Source organism: Trematomus bernacchii, unplaced genomic scaffold (genome assembly GCF_902827165.1).
Source record: "Trematomus bernacchii unplaced genomic scaffold, fTreBer1.1, whole genome shotgun sequence".
In the NCBI taxonomy this organism is placed as follows: Eukaryota; Metazoa; Chordata; class Actinopteri; order Perciformes; family Nototheniidae; genus Trematomus; species Trematomus bernacchii.
In genome coordinates, this window is record NW_022987616.1 from 1,907,112 (window position 1) to 1,929,266 (window position 22,155).

Sequence of the window (22,155 nt, forward strand, 5' to 3'; positions counted from 1 at the left end):
GATGAAAAACAGTGTAATAGGAGACCATTAAAGGAAAGTTAACACATGACTTAAATACCATTTTTCATCCCCTATAACTACTGAGATATTCAGAAAATCATCCTCAAATGATGATTTGGCATATACCTGTTAGCTTAAGTGGAGTCCTGGAAGCTGGTTGATCTGTCTTAGGTGATTTGCTTGACTTCAGACCTGCTTTCAATTAAAACTGATTAGGCCTACAAGCTCCGCCTCCATCTGCCGACCTACATGTGGGTGAAATAAGTCATTTCAAAGGGCCCATTTTCCGGTCTATTGTCTTCCAACGATACATTTGGCTAAATCTTATTTTGTGTAGAAAAGTGATCACTACTTTGTTCAGTACATTAGGCTTGTTGGAGCTGCTTTGTCTCAAAATGAGTACAGTTAATTTAACCAATGAAGACAGCGAATATATGCAAACTGGTGACATGGACATTACTTATATTTCAACTTCATCCCAGCAGGTAAGGTTTTTCCCTTTTTTTTGTTTTTATCTAACAGTGATCCACTTCATATTTTCAGGTTTAATTTGTAGTGGGATTGTCTTCTTTGTTTGTAGACTGAGCTGCCAGGTGGAGCTGAGCAGCAGACCATGAGAGTTTACCTCAGAGTCAGGCCTTTCTCTAAAGAGGAACTCTCTGACAAGGAGGATCAGGTACAGCACGGTGCCAAGCAGTCCATGTAGTGTTAAATACAGTAGCTAAAAAGCAACAATGAATATGATCAGAGGGTTTTTCAACCCAGGGAATCTACTTTGGGAGGGCACTTTTATATTTACTTTCAATAAAACGCAAGAGCCTCCTCCGCATTATTTATATTTTATTTGGACGCTGTCCCTAACTGCAATATACATCCCCTGTACCTCTAACTACATTTTAATCCACGTAATTGAAATAAAAGGCTAACTTCAAACATAACCTGTGATTATAAATATCCATGACCATTGTGTTTTTCAAAAATAACGTATTGGTCCTATGATCTGAATGTCTTATTTGGGAAATTAAGCTCAGTTATAGAAAGTTAAAAGTTGTCAAAATGCACCTTTTTATGAACTACTGTGCATAATTTAGCTTTTTTCCCCATTCAGGACTGTGTAGGGATTGAAAACAGCCAGACTGTGACACTGAATGCACCAAAGGGTTCTGCCACCATGAAGAGCAGTGAAAAGGGCATTGGCATGTCGCTGCACAAGTTCTCCTTCTCACAGGTCTGCAGCATTTGAAATTGTATAAACATTTACATATCTGCACTCTCATTTATATCCAACCGACTGTTTTTCTGTTGGCTTTTAGATTTTTGGGCCAGAAATTATGCAGTCTGAGCTATTTGAGGCCACAGTCAAAAGCCAGATGTCTGATTTCGTGGATGGGAAGAATGCACTGCTATTCAGTTATGGTGTAACCAATGCTGGGAAAACCTACACAATCCAAGGTAAAGATGGAAACACACCAACAATGGAATGCACTTGTATCAGTTTCACATGTCCTATGAAGTCCTATGCCAGTTTGAACATAATAAAATGTTTTAGGAACTCCAAAAGAGCCGGGAATACTCCCTCGGGTGCTGGATGCCACCTTTCAGTACATAGGAGGCCATCTGTATGATGGGATGGACCTGAAGCCCTACCTCAGGAATGATGCCCAATATCTGGACCCTGACCAAGTCAAGCAGGAGAAGAGTGCTAAAGCGGCCATTTTTGCTTCAGTCAAAGAAGTGAGCGAGTTATATCAGACCTGAGATGCTTTCTCAGCCTTTGCTGAAAATATTCCTAAGAATTTAAAATGAATAAAACCAGAAATGCTTTAACATGTATATCTATTTTCTCCCATATAGGAGTGTGCACCTCTTGGATCCAGTGGTTTAGAGTCCTGTTCTGGTGAGTGACGACTGTCCCGCATACTCTTCTTTATCCTACAATCAAACTGGTAGCCCTTTCTAATTCTACACACTAAACATTAATTGTCTGGCAATTTATAAACCGTTTAAGATGTAAGTTGTCCCACTGTAGACTCTGGTGAGAGTGTAGGTCAGAACAATGCTACCGGTTCTTTCTCAGAAGTTTTAGTTTTGTCTTCTGCTCTCTTGTTCTTCTCTTTTTAGCGTTGACAAGCAACCCAACAGAAGCAGACAGCAGCCAGTTTGCATTATGGGTAGCATTCTTTGAAATCTACAATGAGTGTGTGTATGATCTGCTTCAAGCTTCCCTGGGCTCCAAGTCTAAGAAACGGTCTTCTCTTCGAGTGTGCGACGATGGTGCTGGAAATTCTTATGTCAAAGGTTTGTGCACAACTTAATCGTGTGTTCTTAAATTGGCAGAAATATATATCAGCAGTAGTCTTTGTGTAGCTTATGATGGCATTGAACAACAATGTGTGTTTTTAAATGATTTCAGATCTCAGGTGGATAAACATCCACACCCTGGGTGAAGCTTCCAAAGTACTACAGTTTGGAAACAAAAACAGAAGTGCCGCAGCCACAAAGATGAACCAGTCATCCAGCAGAAGGCAATCTTTCCATTTCATCACATTTTTACTCTGCATCATTATCCGTCTTCATAACTTACACCAGCTTTCCTTACAGCCACAGCATATTTACCATAAAGTTACTGAAGATCGAGGACGGTACAGTTACACAGATCTCAGAGTAAGTGACGTCATTAACATTCAGACGCTGCTTTTGTGTTGTTTGTACTGGCATCCTGAATTACCACTCTGATAGCTCCACCACCATGGGAGCTACAGAAAATAAATAAATTGATTTCTTGTTCTTCAGGTTTTCTCTGTGTGACCTGGCTGGCTCTGAAAGATGCAACAAAACCAAGACATTTGGCGAGAGGCTGAAGGAGGCAGGGAACATCAACAACTCCCTGCTTATTCTGGGGAAGTGCCTCACTGCTCTACACAACAATCAGACTGAGGGGTACAGTTGCTTAAGTGAAGAAAGTCAGCATTGACCCTTTACAATTTAGACATTTGTTTAAGTTTTCTTTCTCCTGTGTTCATCAGAATGAAGAACAGCTACATCCCTTTCAGAGAGAGTAAGCTAACCAAGCTCTTCCAGGCTGTGTTCTGCGGCAAAGGAAGAGCGTCCATGATCGTGAACATTAACCAGTGTGCTTCCACCTACGATGAGACTCTCCATGTTATGAAATTCTCTGCTGTTGCCAAACAGGTCTGGGTACATAATGATGTGAAAGGGAGTGGTACAATGAGCTGAATTCACTTCAGTCCTAATCCTACCTGTGCTCTCTGTAGGTGGTGCAGGTGATCCCAGACAAGCCTCTGAAATCTCTTGGACCTTGTTTGGTTGGCCGTGATGGCAAGCCCCTGGTGAAGAATGGGGTGATAGACACCGAGGCCCTGGAGAGCTTCCTGTCTGAGGAGGAGCTGCTGGACGAGGAAGACGAGGCAAACATGTCTTTGGCGACGGAGAATGTACAATATCTTCTTCATATCACATTCATATCACATTCAAAAACTGTTTCCTAAATGTATCGGAGATCCGGTATGTCAGACATTCTTTGATTATGTCTCTATAAGTCAGTCCCATGCCATTTACATCATAGGACAAACCCTAACTGTTATCTATAACATTTGTAAGGGTCAGTCTAGCACTTCACTGAAACATCTCAACTATGTCACTAATAACGAAAGTCTTCTGTAGACATTCATGGTCCCCAGAGGATGATCCTACTGACTTAAGTGATCCCCTGACCTTTCTTATAAAGTCTCACCATGAAATTGATGCTTGTGGTTTTAGTTTAGTACTAGTTTGCAAGCTAGCACAAAACACTATAAAGGACCAATATAAATACAGCAGTCTGGGAATGTTTAACCTTCACTATCTCAAGTAACTGTTTCACTTTGAATCTTCTAGGAGCTTGCAAATATGATTGAGAGCCTGCGAACAAAACTACTAGCAGAGCGAAAAAGAAACCTTGTTCAGGAAATGGAGATCCGAAATGAAATGGGGGATGCTATGTTACAGCAGCTCATGGAGAGTGAGGAACTCCGCAGGTATGTTATTTTTCATTTGCAAGAGAAGGCTAGTTATTCAGCTGCTGCTGATGGTGCCCAAGACCAGGCTCAAAACCCAAGGGGACCGAGCCTTCGCAGCAGCTGGCCCTAGGCCCTGGAACAGTCTGCCCCTGCATGCGAGGTCGGCCCAGACCCTAGGGTTTTTTAAATCCTCACTGAAGACTCACTTCTTCTCTCTGGCCTTCTAGTCAGAGCGGAGTACGACTCCTGACATTTCCCTGTGTTTTGTTTTTATATTTGCTGTTGTAAATTATTGTCTTCTGTTGCTATTGTAGTAAAGTGTTTTTATTACATGTACAGCACTTTGGCTCGACCAAAAATCTAATTTAATTTAATGTGCTCCTATAAATAAAACCTGATTTGATTCAGTTCTGGTATTGCATCAATACTACAGATTTCATTTTTTGTAATTGTTTCGGCATATTTGTTCTAAATGCATAACCCTCTCATATATGCAACTAAGGTCATTGGTCAGCAACAACTTCCCTTAGTGAACCTTTGTCAAAGTAAAAATGAAACTAAACTTATTAATCAAGGTTTGCTTGGAATGTTTAGTCGACAGATAGAAAAGCTGAAGGAGAGCTCTGAAGAAAAGCTGGAGAACACTTTTGAGATTTACAAGGATGCTATCAGAGAGCATGCCTACCAGAGTGCGATGAACAATCTGGAAGATGACTACGTACCTGTTGATGAGTTCATTGCTGAACAGGATAAAGTAGAGGTATGTAATGCAATCATGCACTGCTCAAATTCCGATATTCAGGTGTTGAAATGTTTGTCAAATTGGCTATGTATGGTATATCTCCTGACAAGCAGTCAGATTATTTTTTTTGGGTTGTCAATAAAACTTCACATTTCTGTCTTACTGAAGACCCTGAAGCGCAAAGTTTCTGAGTTGGAGGGTTTAACGTCCAGTATCAGAGGATTGTGTGCAGTTCCAACAGTGGACCAGTCGTGCCAGACTCATCCATATAAATCAACAGAAGCAGCAGGTTGGTATATTATTCATAAAGATGTCTCGGCACTGTCCTTTCTTAGGAAATGCCCTCTGGTATGAATATGTGTTGTATGCTCTCCTGTCCATCTTCTTTCATTTAACTTTTTGTTTTAAGGGATATAAATGTCACACTTTCTTTTCCCACAGGGGATGATCAATGCAAACATCTCTACAAAGAAAAATGTGCCATTGACAGCATTTGTGAGGATAAACAACAGGTAACAAGAATACAATAATTCTGCGTCCCAATTAAATGTTGGTTTGGTTTGGTTGTGTGATCATTTTCACATTATTTTGGGTCAGTTGATCATTTCCCTAGAGAAAAGGCTGAAGGATATCAATGTAACACTTCAGAACGCCAGAGATGGCTACCTGGAGAAATCGTCTGAATTGGATGATTTACAGAGAAAGTCCAAGGATCAGGTGAGGTGATAAGAAATATACAACGTATGGCAAATTGCACTTATAATGCATTTTAAGAATAATACATTTGAGCAGTGACCAGATCCAACATAAGACTTCACCTGAATGGAAATTATTGCTGAATATAATTTGGAGTTTTTTTGTTTTTGTTTTAGACCGAATCAATGGAGGAAACCCTATGGCAGAACGTTGAAAATGATCGGGAGATCGCCTCACTGAAATCAGAACTGGCGAAGCTTTCCCAGAAGCCCCCTGTGCAGCTCAAACCCAAAAGAGGCCTGCTCGCCAACATCAGGGACGCTGTGACTTCTCCACGAAAGACTTCAACTTCCCGAACGCCGAGAAAAACAGACAGGACTGCACACCCCTAAAAAGTCCAGTATCTGGATACAGATTTTATCATTTGGGTTTTAAATAACTATACATGGACAGCTTTAGGGTACCTGGAAAGGAAACGGCAAGCATAACATTATTTTATTCAGATTGTGTGTTTCTTATGTAATTATGTGTTTTTAGTTTTTAATAAAAATGTAATTGCTTCAAAAATTCTAAGAATTAAGTCCTGTCTTATCATTTACAATATATTTTCCTCTCATATATGGACAACTTAACTTCTCAGCACCATTTGAATATAGTCCTTCATGGCCACAAGCTGTGCTTTTTGACATAGAAATCATGTTACACTAAAGAAATGTCACGCCAAGGAATTTATGCTTTGAACATGCCTAACCTTTTATCAATCTGTTCAAAATGAGGCCATCCATTATCTACAGCCTGAGGGGGAAATGAACCACAAAAGGTTGCGAAGGGACAAAGAAACCATGTACTATGTTCAATTTCTAAGTGCATCACTATTTAATTTGCCTATTGGTCTATCTTTACACTTTGTCAGTAAGATACCTTCATTCTTAACCAATAGGAGTAACACTTCCTCTATTCGGGTAAATCTTTTATATACCATGTGGACCTTTTTATAAGTGAGTGACTGAGTTGTAAGCGGTGTTATGTGCTTGAGGTAACTGAGCGTAGCCTCCTCTCAGTTAGTGAGAGTGGCATTGTGGTAGAGACAGCTGCTCTTCTCTCTCTCTTGTCTCAGTGGTATTTAATGAGATTAGCTCTTCGTCTTGACCTGCGTCAGTGCAAGGGGGTCAATCACAGGCTTAGCATCTTGCTTAAGAGTCGCATCACTATATTACTTTTTATTTTTTCTACTTTTCTGGCTTCTTTTTTGGGACCCTTTTTAGCATCCGAAACATGTTTTGTCATCCGTAACAACTTGTCATGGGAGTGGAGTTTTGTGCATGATGCAGATTTGGGATTTTAACTCAACCCTCAGCCATTGAATGAAGCATCATCCAGGGGAAGAAGAGGTGCAGGGGCAGCCGGAGATATAGAGGGCAACTTGGAATAAAATCTGGCCAGAGTCTGAGACTCAGGACAAGTCATCCTCATGCCACTTATAAATAACAAAGTAGGCGATGATGGCACAGTTGGCAAAGACAAGGCTTTGGTTGATGGAAAGGCTCTGGTGGATTCTTTAATAAAGGTAAACGTCTCCAAATTTCAACTGTTTTTTCGTTTCAGCTTTGACTGTTGACTTAAGACAAAAAGAATGTTGTAATTAAGTTCTGCTTTAAAAAATGTAATTGTTAATGTCAAAAAAGACATGGAATATTTGTACACAAATCATCCACTGTTCGTTATAAGCAATTATTTGTTACGTCTTACTTTACAAAATAATAGTTGTTTCAACTGAGTTGACAATTTAAATGTTTTCGCCAGCAGTTACTCACTCTTTGTAATGGTCTTTTTTTTTTACTTGTGTTAGACTGAATATACCCTGCACAAGACATCTAAGAATCTTCTTTTCACCCTATGGCTAAAAAAGCACTCTCAATGAAAAGGATTTCTTGGTCCACTGAATCTTTGTGACTGTTCCAGAATGTTGGATAATGCAATGGCAATGCCTTCATAGACATGAATGCAGTTGTTTTAACTCTATTTTACCATGACCTTTTTTTCACTGTCGTCAGCATGTAGTTAATTTATTTATTTTAGCTTGCACTTATAGGTACAGTGTTGCATGCTGTGAACAATTTAAGTTATATACAAGGACTCAAAGTGGGCAATTCAGACAAGATGAGGCAATATACTGTATAGGGTATATTAAAATACAAATGGTAAAAATACTGTCTGGAAATGAATACTTACAGTATCCACATTTTACAAATGGCATAATTGTAGTCATCTTTGTGTCTCCCCGTCTCATCTATCCTCGCTCTTGAGTACACAAGGTTGTTATGGCTTATCTAGAAATAGATCAATGATAATGAGATTAATTTTAATATTTTTCACTGGAACCACTCCTGCTAATCCAACAGGATTTATCTCATGCCTGTTAATAAAACACTGTGTTAACATATGAATTTCGTCATAAAAGAGGAACTGTCCGACTTTTCACATTTCCCAGTTATTGATACATTTGGCTTTGAATCACATAAGAATATTTATAATAACTGTTACCAATCCTAAAATAAGTTTTTTTTTTTATAATAAAAAACTTCTAGCAAGATTTGTTTAGTTAACATTGGCTTTTAAACATACAACATAAGCGAGCAGTTCTTGAGAGCGCAGACGTACCTTTTTATAACAAGTGATTAGTGGTCTACTGTATACTCAATCAGGTGATGGGCTAAGCAGGAGCATGTATACTGATACAAAACAAATTGGATGTTGCGGTTACAAACAAACTTTGAGTTACAGAGAAAATATTCAAGCTTCCAAAGCCAGTAGATTAGACAGCATTCAGGTCTGAGTTGTTGAAGTTTTTCAACCCCAAGCTACCAGAAGGTAATTATATATATTAAGCAGTGAAACACACTGCTTAATATATATAATTACCTTAATTAAGTAGCACACAGCTTCAAATTCACTCTATCCCTTTCATTTATTAATTAGCAAAAACTAAATCTTTGTTTTTTTCTTCAAACAGGTTGTAGCATGTTACCGTGTGTTGGCCACATGTGTTGGTGGATGCACAGACAGCTTGCAGCTGCGGGATGAGTTGCGACAAACACGGGAAAAGGCCCAAAGGTTGGCCATGGCCATCCGTAGTCATCTGACCTCACATCTCCGAGACAAGAGCCTGCCTGAGGAGCAACGTAAGGAGATGGAGATCCTTTGGGTGGGCTTCTCCTCCAGCCTAGAGCTCCTCCATGTTGACATGTGCAAAGTTTTCAACATGGGTGACATCTTCTCTCTGTCCAAAAAGGAGACACGGGTGCAAAATGGCCTACAAGGTAAATTAAAGTATAGCCCTGACACTGATCAAACCATATTGAATTATATATCAATGTGAAAACACTTTGATGTGCAAATAATCGGCTAGAAAAATAATAATGCAAAGTAAGCTAAAATGAATGCATTTTAATACAGCAGTCGTGCACTAAACCCTACTCCAAAACAGTTTTATCAGAATCTGAACATTATAACCTCCATGAGGGTAGGAGGATTTATTGAAGGACTGTTGTAAAAGACAGCATTTACTTGTGACACAGTACCAATGCCTTCTTTGACTGAAATAAAACTGAAGTATTTACCCATTTTAAATGTTGGTAATGCAGGAGGAGGCAGTGAGGTAGCAGCCCGGGCGCTCAGTGTGCCAGACCTAAACCAACCTCAGAGCACATCCCTTCCTGCTGAGTTCGAGAGCCATGAGCGCAGCACCATGGAGAAGGATATCAGCCAACTTGACCACATGATCGATGACATGGAGATGAAAGTCAACGTTTTGCGCTGGATGGTGGACCCCCATGGGCCACAGTATCCAGACCCGCTGAGCAGCACGGACAGCGCCTCCCTGCTCTCAGTCGACGAGGAGCAGCCTGGACACCAGCCTCTACACCAGCGCAGAAAATTATTTGTGCTCTTATTGCTGGTTGCTGTTGTTTTGGTGGTAGCCACTTTATCTATTTGTATTGTCTTTTTCTCATGAGCAAAACCTTAATAAGCTCAACTTGTTTTTTCTGTTAAACCTCAGCAACGCTCAGTAAAACTGATGACAAATATCCACTGCAAGTATAGTAGTTCTTTCTTAACAAGTTCCTTTAAAAAAGGTTAACTTTTGTATAAGCAACTCAATTTGCTTGTTATGCATAGGACAATTTGTCTAAATATACACTGAAATTAATCTGGATGCAAACCAGTTTGCGATTAATAGAAGTAAATACACAGTTACCATACTGTCATGGTGAACATGAAGTGACAATAAAAATACATGGCTGCCAGTTAAAATTGGTTTCAAATATAACTAGTAAAGTATAAGACAGGTGTTTGATTTTGCATACCCAATTGTCTGAAGATGGATTTCCCTTTGTTCTATAGTACCTTTCCTAAAATACCTGTGTCACATTTTGTATCTTGTTGCCATTGAGAACATGTATAGGCTCTTATGCTTTGTAGATGATATACTGTAACAAGCAGAATATTCACTTACAATGACTAAAGCTTTTTTTGTTTCAGTATAACTTATAACATAATGAGCAGTAGAGAACTGATGTAATATCACACCCTGCTGTTTTCCATTCATTCTTATTGACTTGAACCGTAATCACCAAATATACGTATATAGATATATATAAATGTATATATTTTTTGTTTTATTTTCCTTCTTAACAGGTCAATAAGCTACAATAAGATCTGAACCAGTCTGTGAGTGTGAGCCTTTCTGAGATACTGTAGAATAGATACTGCAGGTCAAAACTTATCATACCTTATTATTTACAAACAGAGCTTAAAATTGTGAGATGATAAAATAAACCTTTTAAATGATTGATTTTCTTTTTGAAAAGTCTATGATGTCTCCAATGTGATTTAGGTAGCCTTTGTGAAAAGTGAGTTTTATTTTGAAATGTGTGACCGGAAATGTGGAAGTTTCCCGTCCTCTGCCTGTCTTTGGTCATTATACTGGTTGGTAGGGCGGCGGTAATAGCTGGGTGAAAAGTTGCAATACAGCCCCGATAGAGAGGTTAATGATATGCTATCGATATTAACAAACTGAAGTACAGGCCAGCTGCTGGCTGAAAACTAACTTTGACAATGGTGCTAAAACAGTGCCATTCGCGACTCAAACTCGGTGTTAATCACCAAGAAAAGTGGTATGACCTTTCTTTCAATCAAGGCAGAGTTACCAGTGTTATGACAGCGACCATTTCCTCAAACATGTCTTGTTTGACTGCTGCCAACACACTACCGTGTGTCCGGTGTATCATCACTCAACCTTTCAGGAGCTTTGAGAAGCCGGTATGGAGAGGGAGACACGCAGGGCAAAAGATTGTACATCTTTCTGCAGGGACATACATGACTGCAAGAGGTAAGTTAACTCACTACAGTTCATGGCCTGTTTACCAGCAGTTGAAGTATGGCACCTCGTTGTTAACTCTCAAACACCGGTAACTCTACTTCACATTGTGTGCTTGAATGCAGTGCAGGTGCATTTAAATACCTCAAAGAAAGGGTACTTTTTCTATGTGCCCACTTTGAAACCCCCAATGCGAAACTTTGCATACATTATTCTCAGATAATGGGACTGTAAAATAAGTCGTCACTGTTCACTTCATGGGATTTATCATGACTTGGACGTCTTTGTTGAGTTTCAAAATAAAAGTTCTCTTCTTCTGTTTTTTTAATGGCGTTTGGCAAACAGCTTTTATAAAAGTCGTCTTCCTGTCTACTCTGGTAATTTGAATTAAAACGTTAAGTCAAACATCAATTAAGGGCTTATTTGCACAGCTGTCATTAATTTAAAAAACGCATTCATTGTTTAATTGAAGTGCACCAAATACAAACTTCTCCAGTAACAACTGATGCTAAATCTGCAAAGTTTTCAATAGAAACATGTACCCACATCACACACTGTATTTACATAATATGCAACCTGGCCTCCAATTTTTCAGGTGTGTCATCACACCTGAAATGTCCATGACATTTAGGACATTTACAGTTTTGGTCTCCAGGTCATGCTTTAGTTTCTTCACTTATATCTTCTTATCATTGATTTCAGGGCTGAGTACTTCCATCCAGTCTGAAGGTGGGAAGCTGCTTTTTGACACCCATGCAGTGGTACGACTCTTTGAGGAAAATGGTTTGAATGCTTTTGTTATTTAAAAAAACGTCACAATATTTAAGCTTCTTCTATTATTAAGAAGCTGTTGAATTTCCCCCCAAAAATGAATATATTTTTCTTTGAACAGGCTTCACAACTCAGCAAGCTGAGGTGATTGTAAAAATACTGGTGAAGATGACAACTTCTAACATGGATGTCATTTATAGTGACATGGTGACCAAAGTGCAGCAGGTGAGGTTGTCGGAGGAGGTTTGTTTATTTTACATATACTGTCAATACAAAAGTAAGCATTATGTCAGCCCTTTTTGTTTCTTCTCTGTGTTTCATTCAGGCTGTGCCTTTAGTGCTGTAAAGGTCACCATACAAGTAGGGATGTCCCGATCCGATCACGTGATCGGGGATCGGAGCCGATCACGTGATTTTCACGTGATCGGGGATCGGGAGAAAAAAATCGGGGATCGGAATTTTTTTTTTTTTTTTTTTTTTTTTTTTATAAAATATTTTTATACATTTTATTTAATGTTACAAAACAAAAATGACCATGTTCACATCTTAAAGTCATCCTGAGGCCTTAGTTTTGGGTTAAAATTACACAACATCATGTATGTGTTGCTTCTTTTGGGCTTGTTTTCATAGACCTGGTTGCTTATTTCTCTCAAATCTGGCAACAGAGTGGGCGCAGTGTCTAATAGTAGCAGTAAGCTAACAAGAGGCTACGTTCAGCTGGTGACTCGGGAGTCGGGACAGAGAAAATGTCAGGAGTTTGGAAGTATTATAAAATTGAAAGCGAAGGCAGTGTAACAGCCAGATGCAATGTTTGCAAGGCGGAGGTTCCGCGTGGTGGAAAGAACAGAGCTACGTTCAACATGACCAATCTAATACAAACACCACCAACAACAACACGACGAGTACACAGCGGCCACTCAGGTAACGGCACTGAAACAACCGACACTTTCAGAGACTTTTAAAAGGAAAGAGAAACTACCCCAGAACAGCCAAGATAGCTGAATTCATCGCGTTGGATGACCAGCCGTTATCTGTTACCTTTTTTTTCCTCTTAATGCATTGCATAAAGATCGGATCGGGAAAAATCGGTATCGGCAGATTGTCAAAATCAAATGATCGGAATCGGATCGGGAGCAAAAAACGGTGATCGGGACATCCCTACATACAAGTATTGTTTTTATATTCCAGAGCGCATGGTTTAAATGATTAAATAATGTATATGTAATGTCAAAGTGTAATATAAAAGAAACACCTGAATAGACATTCTGTATTTCTTTCATTTGTTTACTTGTTCTTTATATGGTTTTAAAAATGAACTTTTGTGTTGTGTGATTTTGGCAGGAGATCATGTTGCAGCGCTTGATGTCTCAAATAGCATCTGTAAAGAAGGACATGTTAATCCTAGAGAAGAGTGAGTTCTCTACTTTACTGGCAGAAAATGAGGTGAGTGTGTTTATGATGAGCAGACTTAAGCTGTTTCCCAAAAGTAATTGTTGCATTCTATCTGTGCCCTTGGTTGTCTGATGATCAAAGTGATCCTGGAATTCAAATTGATATGCATAAACTGACTTTTTACCTGCAAATACCTTGTCAAATAAATTGTATATAAAAAACAAAAAGCACACATTTAGAAATCTAGATAGATAAAAAAAAATGTCATGTCAGCTAATATGAGTGGAAGAATGTATGATGTTTTTGCTTCATGTTTGCCAATGTTGCCCTAAACAGGAACATGGATGACTATATGATTTTCACAATTTTAACATTTCTCCCAGAAACTCAAGAACGAGTTACTGCACATAAAGATCCAACTGGCTGTAAGTGGTTATTCTTATTACCTTTATGTCCAAATTGTAGTCTAAGTATTAAGAAGTATTTCCTCATCTTGTTTTCATCAAAGATGATTTACGTTTTGTTGTGACTTTCCTTTGTTCATCTCCAATGCCACCTTGCAGGATGTCATGAATAAACTGCGCTCAGACACAATTATGGACATGAATTTGGAGAAAAGTCGTTCAAAAGAATTGGTAAGTGTTTGAGAATAATACATGTGTTTTGAAGATCCTCAAGTGCCCTTTTTAATTTGTATTTTTTCAATCTTAACTTGTACATAAAGATAATGACTTGTCAAATAGTCGGTTCTTGTTATTGGTATATCTTTAATTACTAAAACCTTTTTTTAATCTTTTTTCTAGAAAATAGAGAATGAGAAGTTGCTCCTAGAAACGCGAACTGAGATAATGGAAATGGTTTGTATTTTTCCAGTACACCTACAGAACATGTTTCCTATCTTTTCTAATCTGTAAATTGTTGTGCTAAACGCATACAAAGTAGAAATAGAAGCCAAAAAAATATAAATTCAATTGTTTTTTATAATGGCTGTCACTGATTGCTTTACTACTTTTAAAAAGTCTTTGCTCTTCTCAGTTATAAATATGAACTAGTGTAGGTATTTGGTGGGGCTTATCTTTATGCCTTTGTCCTATTGCCTTTTTTACAGACTGCAGAGCAAGATCGCCATTTAACTCAGACCAATATGAAAATAGACACTGAAGTGGCCGGTTTGAAAACAATGTTAGAATCTCATAAACTGGATACTATAAAATACCTTGCAGGTAAGATATTGTGCATTGTTGCTATGTAGAATAACCAATGATAGCCTTGAGAACTTAAGCTGTCAAATAGTAGACTAATGCTTGATCACTTTATCCTCAAAGGTTCAGTCTTCACCTGTCTTACTGTGGTCCTGGGATTCTATCGTATCTGGATGTAAGCAGGATTATGAATACGATTTTCATATAACGTCTCGTGACAGTGGACCTTCAATGCAGCAACTGAATTCGACAATGAAAGAGAGACAACTATAGTCTCTTAAATTATGGGATTTCGCAATTGTCGGTGCAATCTTTTTTCAGAAGGGGGAGTTATTGACAAATGGCTCTTTCAACAGATCACTGATGTGACTCTTAGAAGTAATGAAATTAAGACTATTTAATGATTTATGGTGTCTGACCACTTATCCAGATAAGCTTGATTGAAACATAAGTAAAACATTATGTGTATTTATTTTTTAATATGTATATATTGAATTGTAGATGTTGAAGAGATGCTCAGCAGAAGCTGTTGCTATTTAAATTGTGTCTGACTTTTATTTGCTTTGTGATATTTCAGTTTTAACATGAATTATTTTTTTAATCAAATGAATTGTCAAAATGTTAGTTTATCTTTCTATTGAAGATTATGGTTATTAGTATATTTAATGTAGGCTACTGTTGAAATGAGCTGGCCATTGTCAAAGAGGTCAGCTCTTTGCCATGGCAATGTCATTCTGCTTTTACTCTGCACTTCATTAAAATATGTATTTATATGCATGATTTACTGTCTCATGTGTCTCAAATATTTTCAACTCAGTCATCTGAAAGTGTGAGTTAGTTTGTGTACATTCCAGGAATATAATCGGATGATAATGCATGTCATTGCTCACTGCTCAGTGTATCCTAGCTTTTACTTTGAAACGTTTGAACCGGAAGTGCTTATGGTAGAGCTGCTGTAGTGTACTCTACTGCTGCCGACACGTGTGTAGCTGTCAAATAAGTGTTTATTCGTCAACAACTTTCCACATGACTTCTCTATGTAAGTTTACATGTATGTGTTGTAAATGTAATTCGTAAATTATCGTTATTACACTTCATATTGTGAAAAAAGACTAGCGAGCGACACACCTAGCATACGGAACCAAAGTAACGTTAAGCTAAAAGTAGGTAACGTAACGTAAGGTATGGGATGGTTAACTGTGACTAGGCTATATTTGATATATGTTTTAACAAAAGGAAAATACCATTACGTCAACGTGACAATGTTGTGAAGTAGTTGTTGCTTCACTTAGCTACTTGCCAATATAACGTTAACAATATTGTCAAATATCTAAATTAAGTACATTTAATCGAGTTTATCACACACTTTCCTGGCAGAACAGGATTACAGGATTGTAATCGTTTGAATTGTGTCCAAATGATGTCCTGAAATGTGTTTTATTACTCATTTTGCAGGCACTGTTCCGCGTTTTCTATGCAACAATGGCTGACACATTTAGTAGCAGCTCGGAGAACGTAATTCAGCGTGTCGTGGAGGTTACGGTGGGGGAAAGCAATCCTGTGGAAAAACTTGAAGAGTTGTATCAGATTAAGGACATTTGTGGCTTCATCACTGAGCATCAATTTGAAAAGGTGAGTACTTAATTTGTACTTTTCGTCACATAGACATTTGTAAATTGAATCATGAAGGGACAACACAATTATTGTCAAAAGGCTGTTTGACACACTAGCCAGTGAAAGCAACTAAAGTTAAATCATGGATAATATTTACAGGTTGCTCTGCAGTTTCCCGATGAGCTGCTGGTGGATGCAGTTGCAGTAGCATTGGAGATTGAGAGAAACAGCAATGCCAAGCCATTCATTCTGGGAGATACATCCTACGGCAGGTAACACACCAGGTTTAAATTAGAAAAGTCTTATTTGGTCTAATAATGCGTACATGATACTACATTTGTAAGTGTTTGGATCCTTCCTGCAAAGTCACTGCTCTACCGTGAGTTTTAATGGATGCATTCTTAATTCTTGATTCTTTTTTTTGGCAGTTGCTGTGTGGACGAGGTAGCTGCAGAACATGTTGGAGCCGACTGCATCGTGCACTATGGCAGTGCTTGCCTCAGCCCGTCTAAAAGGCTGCCATTGATGTATGTGTTTGAGAGACGACCGGTGGATCTTGAGAAATGCACTTCTGCCTTCAGAGAACTCTACCCAGACACACACAGTCACATCATCATCCTCTATGATGTCAACTATGTTCATGCTATTGGTAAGCTTTTCTAAAAAAGCCCTGCTATATGAAAGAGATAATACATATGTATGCCATTTTATAGAACAGCTTTAGATTCAAGCATTTCTTTTCACACAACATTGTTTTAATTTGTTTTCAGATGACCTTATGGCACTCCTTTCACCAGAGTATCCACACCTAGTCGTCTCAGAACTTGTTGTGGAAGGGGAGCAGTGTTACAGCCATGGTCGGATAAAGAGACTACACGATGACACATGTCTGTCAGAGGGAGATAACAACCAGCTTATTTATCAGTTTGGAAGGCAGTTCTCCCTGACAAGTGGTTTAAGCATCACGGATTACAGTATGTTCTATGTAGGCCAAGAAGGAGCAACTCTGACAAACTTCATGATGACTTGGAATCGCTGCTCATTTTGTTCTTTTGACCCCATCAAAATGACCGGGAGGACAGAGTCAGTCAGTATCAACCGTGCCCTAATGAAGCGTTATTACGCTATAGAAAGGGCCAAAGATGCCAATGTTGTTGGCATTCTAGTTGGCACATTAGGAGTGTCTGACTACCTCAAAATCATCCAGCAGTTGAAGGAGGCAATCCATGGAGCTGGCAAGAAGAGCTATTTGTTTGCCATGGGGAAACTGAACGTGCCCAAACTGGCAAACTTTCTTGAAATTGACATTTTCGTGTTAATCGCGTGTCCTGAGAACTCACTGCTGGACTCAAGTGAGTTCTATAAACCTGTGGTAACACCATTTGAGATGGAGGTGGCCTGCAACAGGAAGAGGGAGTGGTCAGAGGAATATGTCACAGACTTTCGACATCTCCTGCCAGGTTAGATCTTGATATATTACATCGGACAAACCTACTCCTAAATTGTTATTTATATATGCCTATAGCTAATTTATAATATTTTCCCCCCAAACTTACACCAGGTGGACAGAGTCACGTGCCTTTGGCTGATCAGCAGGAGGAGGGCGGTGAGACTGACATGTCTTTAATCACTGGAGCTCTGCGGAGTCAGAATCTGATGAGCAGTGAGCCTGAAGTTTCCTCATTCGGCTCTTCAGTGGTCCTCAGGAACCAGATGCTCACTGTGGCCAACACCAACTCAGCTGGTATGAGACCATCAAAAAAGTCTTGCTTGCTTTAATTTCTGTACATCCATGAGTTTATTGTAGACTTTGCACTCATACAGTTATTGCATCTTGTGCATGTGAGAAAACAATCAACCAGTGTTTTTCTTATACAAATATACTTTTGAATATCATATATTACGTTTACATATTTGTGCTTTCTCTTCTCAGCGTCTTTTCTGGCAGAACGAAGCTGGCGTGGCTTGGAGCAGAATTTGGGAGCGACACCTGTGGTGAAGGCAGTAGAGGGCAGGAGAGGCATAGCTATTGCCTATGAAGAGGAAGGATAACTTACCAGTAGCACACAAGACTATTTAATCATGCCTGAGGCATTTAGATGTATATTGCTGAATTGAATTACTCAATGTAAGAAATAATTAAATGTTTTTTTCATAAAATGTATATCAGATATCACTAGTTTTTGTTATCGCATTTATCCAAACATAACAACTTGACACACTTGAAGAGGAGTTTATTTGAATGAACAGGTGTTTAAAAATGTAAATATTAAGTATTTATAGGTACAAATTAATCGAATGTGGTTGATTCTAAAATTGTTTCGAGAGAGAGAGTACCTGACCAATGATCAGATTATCCTTTTATTATTTTTTGCTGCTTACTTTCATTCATTTAAATTACTGGCCATTGACAGGAACTTCTTCCACAAAGGACGCAGGAAATATACCAGTATCCCCGTTGCATTGCCCTTCCAACCAATCCTGGTTAACTAAAGGAAAAGAAGAAACGTATGAATTAGAATGATATTTTTTGGATAAATCATTGAGTTTTTAAGCAAATTTGATTAAAAAGAATTGACCCTCACCTCTAGAGATTATTGTGATTGTATCGCCTTCATGAAACTTGAGATCCTCTGGATTTGATGACTCATACGAGTAAAGTGCCACCAAGGGAACCTCGATATTTGGACTGTGATCTGCTTGCTAAATACACAAAATACAAACAAATGGTAATTTTCACAATACTAATAGCACTTTCAACCAGTATCTGTATTTTTTGAAGCCAGCATAAACGGGAAAAGATGAGCACTTCCTTACCTCTTTTGCGTAACACCACAAAGTGATGTGCACACCACTGGCACGACTCCACACACTTTCCATGTCTGTGCTGTCATTGATAACACTTTGTCCCATAGCTTCAGGGGTTAGACTATATGGAACAAAAGGATTTAATGTTGTACTCTTACCACTAACACATATCAATTAAACTATAAGATGATTTTTTTTTTTAAATGTACACCTTACCTCAAAGTGATTGCAGTCATAGGGAGATTCAGTTTCCTACTGATTTTTTCAATCAGTATTTCATAAGGAGATCCAGGTGGTACTGAGACAGCAAAGGTGAATGTGAAACGGACTTTGACAATAAGTGAATTGTCAGGAGGCTGTTCTTCCTGGCATTAATAAAAGGACATGTTGATGGAATTTTAAATAAGAAAGAAAATGAACACTTCACATGTTGGCACATTTTGGGATATACTGGTGTAATATAGTCATGAGAATGATTGAAATCAAGGATTTGACTCAGCATACCTTTCTCTCTGAGTCGCTGCTGTCGCTCCTTGGAGTTAGACCTTAAATACAAAGAAGGGGGATACAAATGGCATTTGCTCAAATACTTTCTCTTATGTTACAATATTTGCTTTGACCAATGGATTTAGTTAGTCATAGGCAATTTCTCTATTGTAGTTTTCTTAATCCGTCAGATGAGTGTACCTGGTTTTCTTTTAGGTCTGGTCGGTGGTTCCTGACTCGGAGGCTGAGGTATTCCCTGTCCACCGTTAAACAATAAGACTGGTAATGTTATAAAAAGTCTTATAGCAAAGAATACATCACTTCTTAAAATACTGCAAAGCAATCTTCAAAATTAAATATGAGATATTTAATTCCTTACCTCGTTCTGTTTGGAAGCCATGGACATCTCCAAACGCTCCAGGTAATTGTTAGGAACAAGTCCCCTCTATAATGAACAACATGCTTAATACTATCAATAAACATGAAACAATTCTGTTACGTTCTCTACACATATTTCATATAAAAGAAACAACAGTTATGGAAAAAAACACTAGCAAATTGGTTGCAGATGTACAGTAGTGGCCTTACTCTTCCATTAAAGATCACAGATGCCCAGTTATCGGCTCCCTTCTGCAGCACAAACACAACATTGCCTGGCACGACAGCCAACTCATCGCTGGTCTCAGGAACAAACTGAAACAGGACAGTGTGGGGTTCTCCTTCCAAAGCCCTGTGAAGACAGGAGAAATCCACATGGCATCAAGAGAGCTGCTGGCACACCAGTCTATTTTTTACCGGATAACAATTGCTTCTCTATTGTTTACATCCACAGAGTTATATACAATATCCCCTTCAATGAAAGCATAACACTTCATAAATGTTTCCCTCTTTCCTTTCCAAATAGAGGGCTGATTTTTTTTCCTTTAACACATCCACGTGCGGTGGAAAATGTATCTTCTATAGCAAAAATATTGACAAGTATCAAGGTAATTTACAATTATTTTTGCATTCGACAAGGCTGAATTAGAACAACTGAAAAGTAATCATATTTTTTTACAGTTAAGTATACACGAAACTACCTTAGAACCTCCGGCTCCTTTGGACTAGTTGGACCGTCTTGTACCTGTGTCAGATGTACACAGAAACACAAAGCATCCAATCATTAGTGCTGACTCAAAGCAGCAATTAAGTTGAAAAAAATATTCCATGTAATTTGTTTTTTAAATATAATGTAACACAATCAGCTGCTAATAACAAATGATATCTTTGTCATCAGATAATTATTTTTAAAGCGCTAAAGAAGAACCCATATTTCACCTGTGGCTGTAATGGGGCAAATCCAGAGAAGGCATCCTGAGGAACTACAGAGGCAACCACCTGAAGATAGCAGAGAAAAAATGTAGCTTATGTATGGCACATTGTTATAGCGTTAAGTCATTGACATTTTAGTGAACTAGATGAGCTGTATTCAAATACAGTTAAATGCCACACTAAATAATAATGTAGTACACATGGTAACTAAACGTATCACATAAGTATTACCTTTGCTTTGCCCAGGTAGTCCTTCTTCTCCAGCTCAGCAACATAGTGCTTATTTGGTTTGAAAAGCACTTTTGATGGGAACTCGACTGGTTTGAAAAGTTTCTGTTTCTGTTGGTGATAATGCATTGCAATGGATATTATAATATTTGTCAAGTAATTCTGACATGAAAGAAAATTCTAATTACATCACTAATACCACTGTGTATAATCATTACATAGTGATTACTTTACAGTATGTTAACTGACCAGGGCGGAATCCAGAGCTTTATCGATGATGTTGAGCTTGGCGTCTGTCTTGTAATTGAGAGCCTTCACAAGGTTTTCGTGGGCTTTTTCCCAGTTACCCAGCTGAGCCACACACAGAGCCATATTGATAAGAACCTATTGCAGTAAACATTGTTATTATATAAGCTTGCTTTCCACTAATAAGGAGGCTTCACAAGAACATATAAACATGATTGGAGGCTTTTAAATACTTACCTCACATGCATATAATTTGTATCTGAGACCAAGCGCTTTGTAATCTATCAGCTGGTTGCCTCTTAGTGCTTTGAAAGCTTGCTGGAAATCAGCTAAACTCTCCTCATACCTTTGAATAAAAAAAAATCCAAACATAAAATCAAATTATTTTTGCACGTAATAATAATAAACCAAAAACAATTACAAAAAAATTACCTAAATGTATGATAACGAAAACATACTGTGTGTAGTATTTTTGAATTACAGTGTTAAATATGAAAACGAATTGTGGCCATTGAATTGAGATGACTAGTGTTTCTTGCCTCTTCTTTTTGTAAAATGTCATTCCTCTTTGAAAGAAGGCAACAGCCAAATGCTCATCTTTACGTATGCTGCAATCAAACGCCTGAGAAACACAAGAAAACACAGTTACTTCCTCTATTAGAAAAGAGAAATGGTAAACTCTACTTCTTCTTTCTCAGTGACTTGCGATTTCATACTCAGAAATATCACATCATTTCATCTCAGCCTAATCAGTTTACATCCCTGAACAAGATGAGTAATATTATAAATAAATACACACTTAATCTATGAACAAAGGTCAAACGTACCTTTTCAGCAGCATCCAGGTCTTTGTTGAGAAGATGGAGACAGCCAATGTCAAAACTAATTTTAGAGTTTGGATCTTGGATAGACAGGAAAATCTTGAGTGCCTCTGACAAATCCTGTCTGTCAACACAAGTTACAGCCATGTCCCACTGGCGCAGAGTGTCAACAAAAGACATAGTTGCTGGGTAGGAGTACACTTCGCTAAAGACCAAAATAGGGAAGTTTTTCTGATTTGTACCAGCTGCACCAGGAAGTGTGATGATGGTGTCATTGTTGGTACATTTATTATGCAATAACAGGTTTGAAGGCCCAATTGATTTTGTCCTTCCTCCCATGTGATTATATGGCAATTGCTGACGTGTGTTGGTAGGCCCTTTACATTCCCATACTACTTTTACTTGAATGTAATGGTTTTGCATAATATATACAGGTAGC

At 38.3% G+C, this 22,155-nt stretch overlaps 5 protein-coding genes across 6 annotated transcripts; 4 read left to right on the forward strand and 1 right to left on the reverse strand.

The window, feature by feature from the left end:
- The first annotated feature begins 241 nt into the window (after nt 1-241).
- On the forward strand, nt 242-6,030 carry zgc:56231 (uncharacterized protein LOC406257 homolog). Its single transcript, XM_034132254.1, has 18 exons — nt 242-485; nt 581-676; nt 1,109-1,228; nt 1,314-1,452; nt 1,550-1,734; nt 1,855-1,897; nt 2,122-2,298; nt 2,414-2,525; nt 2,602-2,664; nt 2,794-2,940; nt 3,027-3,192; nt 3,276-3,455; nt 3,898-4,037; nt 4,614-4,779; nt 4,930-5,050; nt 5,203-5,273; nt 5,359-5,478; nt 5,634-6,030. The coding sequence occupies exons 1-18, from the start codon at nt 396-398 to the stop codon at nt 5,847-5,849; spliced, it is 2,352 nt and encodes a 783-aa protein (XP_033988145.1). The 5' UTR covers nt 242-395; the 3' UTR covers nt 5,850-6,030.
- Nucleotides 6,031-6,928: 898 nt separating this feature from the next.
- On the forward strand, nt 6,929-9,472 carry rgs9bp (regulator of G protein signaling 9 binding protein). Its single transcript, XM_034132264.1, has 3 exons — nt 6,929-7,024; nt 8,471-8,777; nt 9,102-9,472. The coding sequence occupies exons 1-3, from the start codon at nt 6,929-6,931 to the stop codon at nt 9,470-9,472; spliced, it is 774 nt and encodes a 257-aa protein (XP_033988155.1).
- A 1,103-nt stretch (nt 9,473-10,575) lies between these two features.
- mcur1 (mitochondrial calcium uniporter regulator 1) lies at nt 10,576-14,984 on the forward strand. Its single transcript, XM_034132543.1, has 9 exons — nt 10,576-10,849; nt 11,540-11,620; nt 11,730-11,833; nt 12,950-13,051; nt 13,384-13,425; nt 13,564-13,635; nt 13,804-13,857; nt 14,109-14,223; nt 14,326-14,984. Exons 1-9 carry the CDS (start codon nt 10,576-10,578, stop codon nt 14,379-14,381), a joined length of 900 nt encoding a protein of 299 aa, XP_033988434.1. The 3' UTR covers nt 14,382-14,984.
- A 103-nt stretch (nt 14,985-15,087) lies between these two features.
- Nucleotides 15,088-17,987, forward strand: dph2 (diphthamide biosynthesis 2). Its single transcript, XM_034132547.1, has 7 exons — nt 15,088-15,241; nt 15,658-15,834; nt 15,976-16,088; nt 16,245-16,465; nt 16,587-17,276; nt 17,378-17,560; nt 17,750-17,987. Exons 2-7 carry the CDS (start codon nt 15,685-15,687, stop codon nt 17,866-17,868), a joined length of 1,476 nt encoding a protein of 491 aa, XP_033988438.1. The 5' UTR covers nt 15,088-15,241; nt 15,658-15,684; the 3' UTR covers nt 17,869-17,987.
- Nucleotides 17,591-21,963, reverse strand: ncf2 (neutrophil cytosolic factor 2). Of its 2 annotated transcripts, XM_034132546.1 has the most exons (16): nt 21,723-21,963; nt 21,435-21,517; nt 21,133-21,241; nt 20,899-21,033; nt 20,653-20,760; nt 20,428-20,487; nt 20,190-20,233; nt 19,699-19,840; nt 19,490-19,555; nt 19,312-19,366; nt 19,129-19,169; nt 18,841-18,989; nt 18,634-18,745; nt 18,402-18,519; nt 18,199-18,305; nt 17,591-17,849 (listed from the first exon to the last, which is right to left on the reverse strand). In XM_034132546.1, exons 1-15 carry the CDS (start codon nt 21,894-21,896, stop codon nt 18,214-18,216), a joined length of 1,488 nt encoding a protein of 495 aa, XP_033988437.1. In that variant the 5' UTR covers nt 21,897-21,963; the 3' UTR covers nt 17,591-17,849; nt 18,199-18,213. The 2 variants fall into 2 exon arrangements, with proteins under 2 accessions (XP_033988437.1, XP_033988436.1); XM_034132545.1 differs by having other exon boundaries at nt 17,591-18,305.
- Between the last annotated feature and the right edge of the window lie 192 nt (nt 21,964-22,155).

Coding starts and splice junctions, on each gene's coding strand:
- ncf2 (XM_034132546.1), bottom strand. CDS start 21,896: ATGTCTTTTGTTGACACTCTGCGCCAGTGGGACATGGCTGTAACTTGT. Junction 20,761..20,898: donor AAGCTCTGGATTCCGCCCTG/GTCAGTTAACAT, acceptor TATCACCAACAG/AAACAGAAACTTTTCAAACC. Junction 18,990..19,128: donor GCAGCGACTCAGAGAGAAAG/GTATGCTGAGTC, acceptor TATTAATGCCAG/GAAGAACAGCCTCCTGACAA.
- mcur1 (XM_034132543.1), top strand. CDS start 10,576: ATGGTGCTAAAACAGTGCCATTCGCGACTCAAACTCGGTGTTAATCAC. Junction 11,834..12,949: donor TGGTGACCAAAGTGCAGCAG/GTGAGGTTGTCG, acceptor TGATTTTGGCAG/GAGATCATGTTGCAGCGCTT. Junction 13,858..14,108: donor GAACTGAGATAATGGAAATG/GTTTGTATTTTT, acceptor CCTTTTTTACAG/ACTGCAGAGCAAGATCGCCA.
- dph2 (XM_034132547.1), top strand. CDS start 15,685: ATGGCTGACACATTTAGTAGCAGCTCGGAGAACGTAATTCAGCGTGTC. Junction 15,835..15,975: donor CTGAGCATCAATTTGAAAAG/GTGAGTACTTAA, acceptor TAATATTTACAG/GTTGCTCTGCAGTTTCCCGA. Junction 17,561..17,749: donor GGCCAACACCAACTCAGCTG/GTATGAGACCAT, acceptor TTCTCTTCTCAG/CGTCTTTTCTGGCAGAACGA.
- zgc:56231 (XM_034132254.1), top strand. CDS start 396: ATGAGTACAGTTAATTTAACCAATGAAGACAGCGAATATATGCAAACT. Junction 1,735..1,854: donor TTTTTGCTTCAGTCAAAGAA/GTGAGCGAGTTA, acceptor TCTCCCATATAG/GAGTGTGCACCTCTTGGATC. Junction 2,665..2,793: donor ACAGTTACACAGATCTCAGA/GTAAGTGACGTC, acceptor CTTGTTCTTCAG/GTTTTCTCTGTGTGACCTGG.
- rgs9bp (XM_034132264.1), top strand. CDS start 6,929: ATGCCACTTATAAATAACAAAGTAGGCGATGATGGCACAGTTGGCAAA. Junction 7,025..8,470: donor TGGTGGATTCTTTAATAAAG/GTAAACGTCTCC, acceptor TTCTTCAAACAG/GTTGTAGCATGTTACCGTGT. Junction 8,778..9,101: donor GGTGCAAAATGGCCTACAAG/GTAAATTAAAGT, acceptor TTGGTAATGCAG/GAGGAGGCAGTGAGGTAGCA.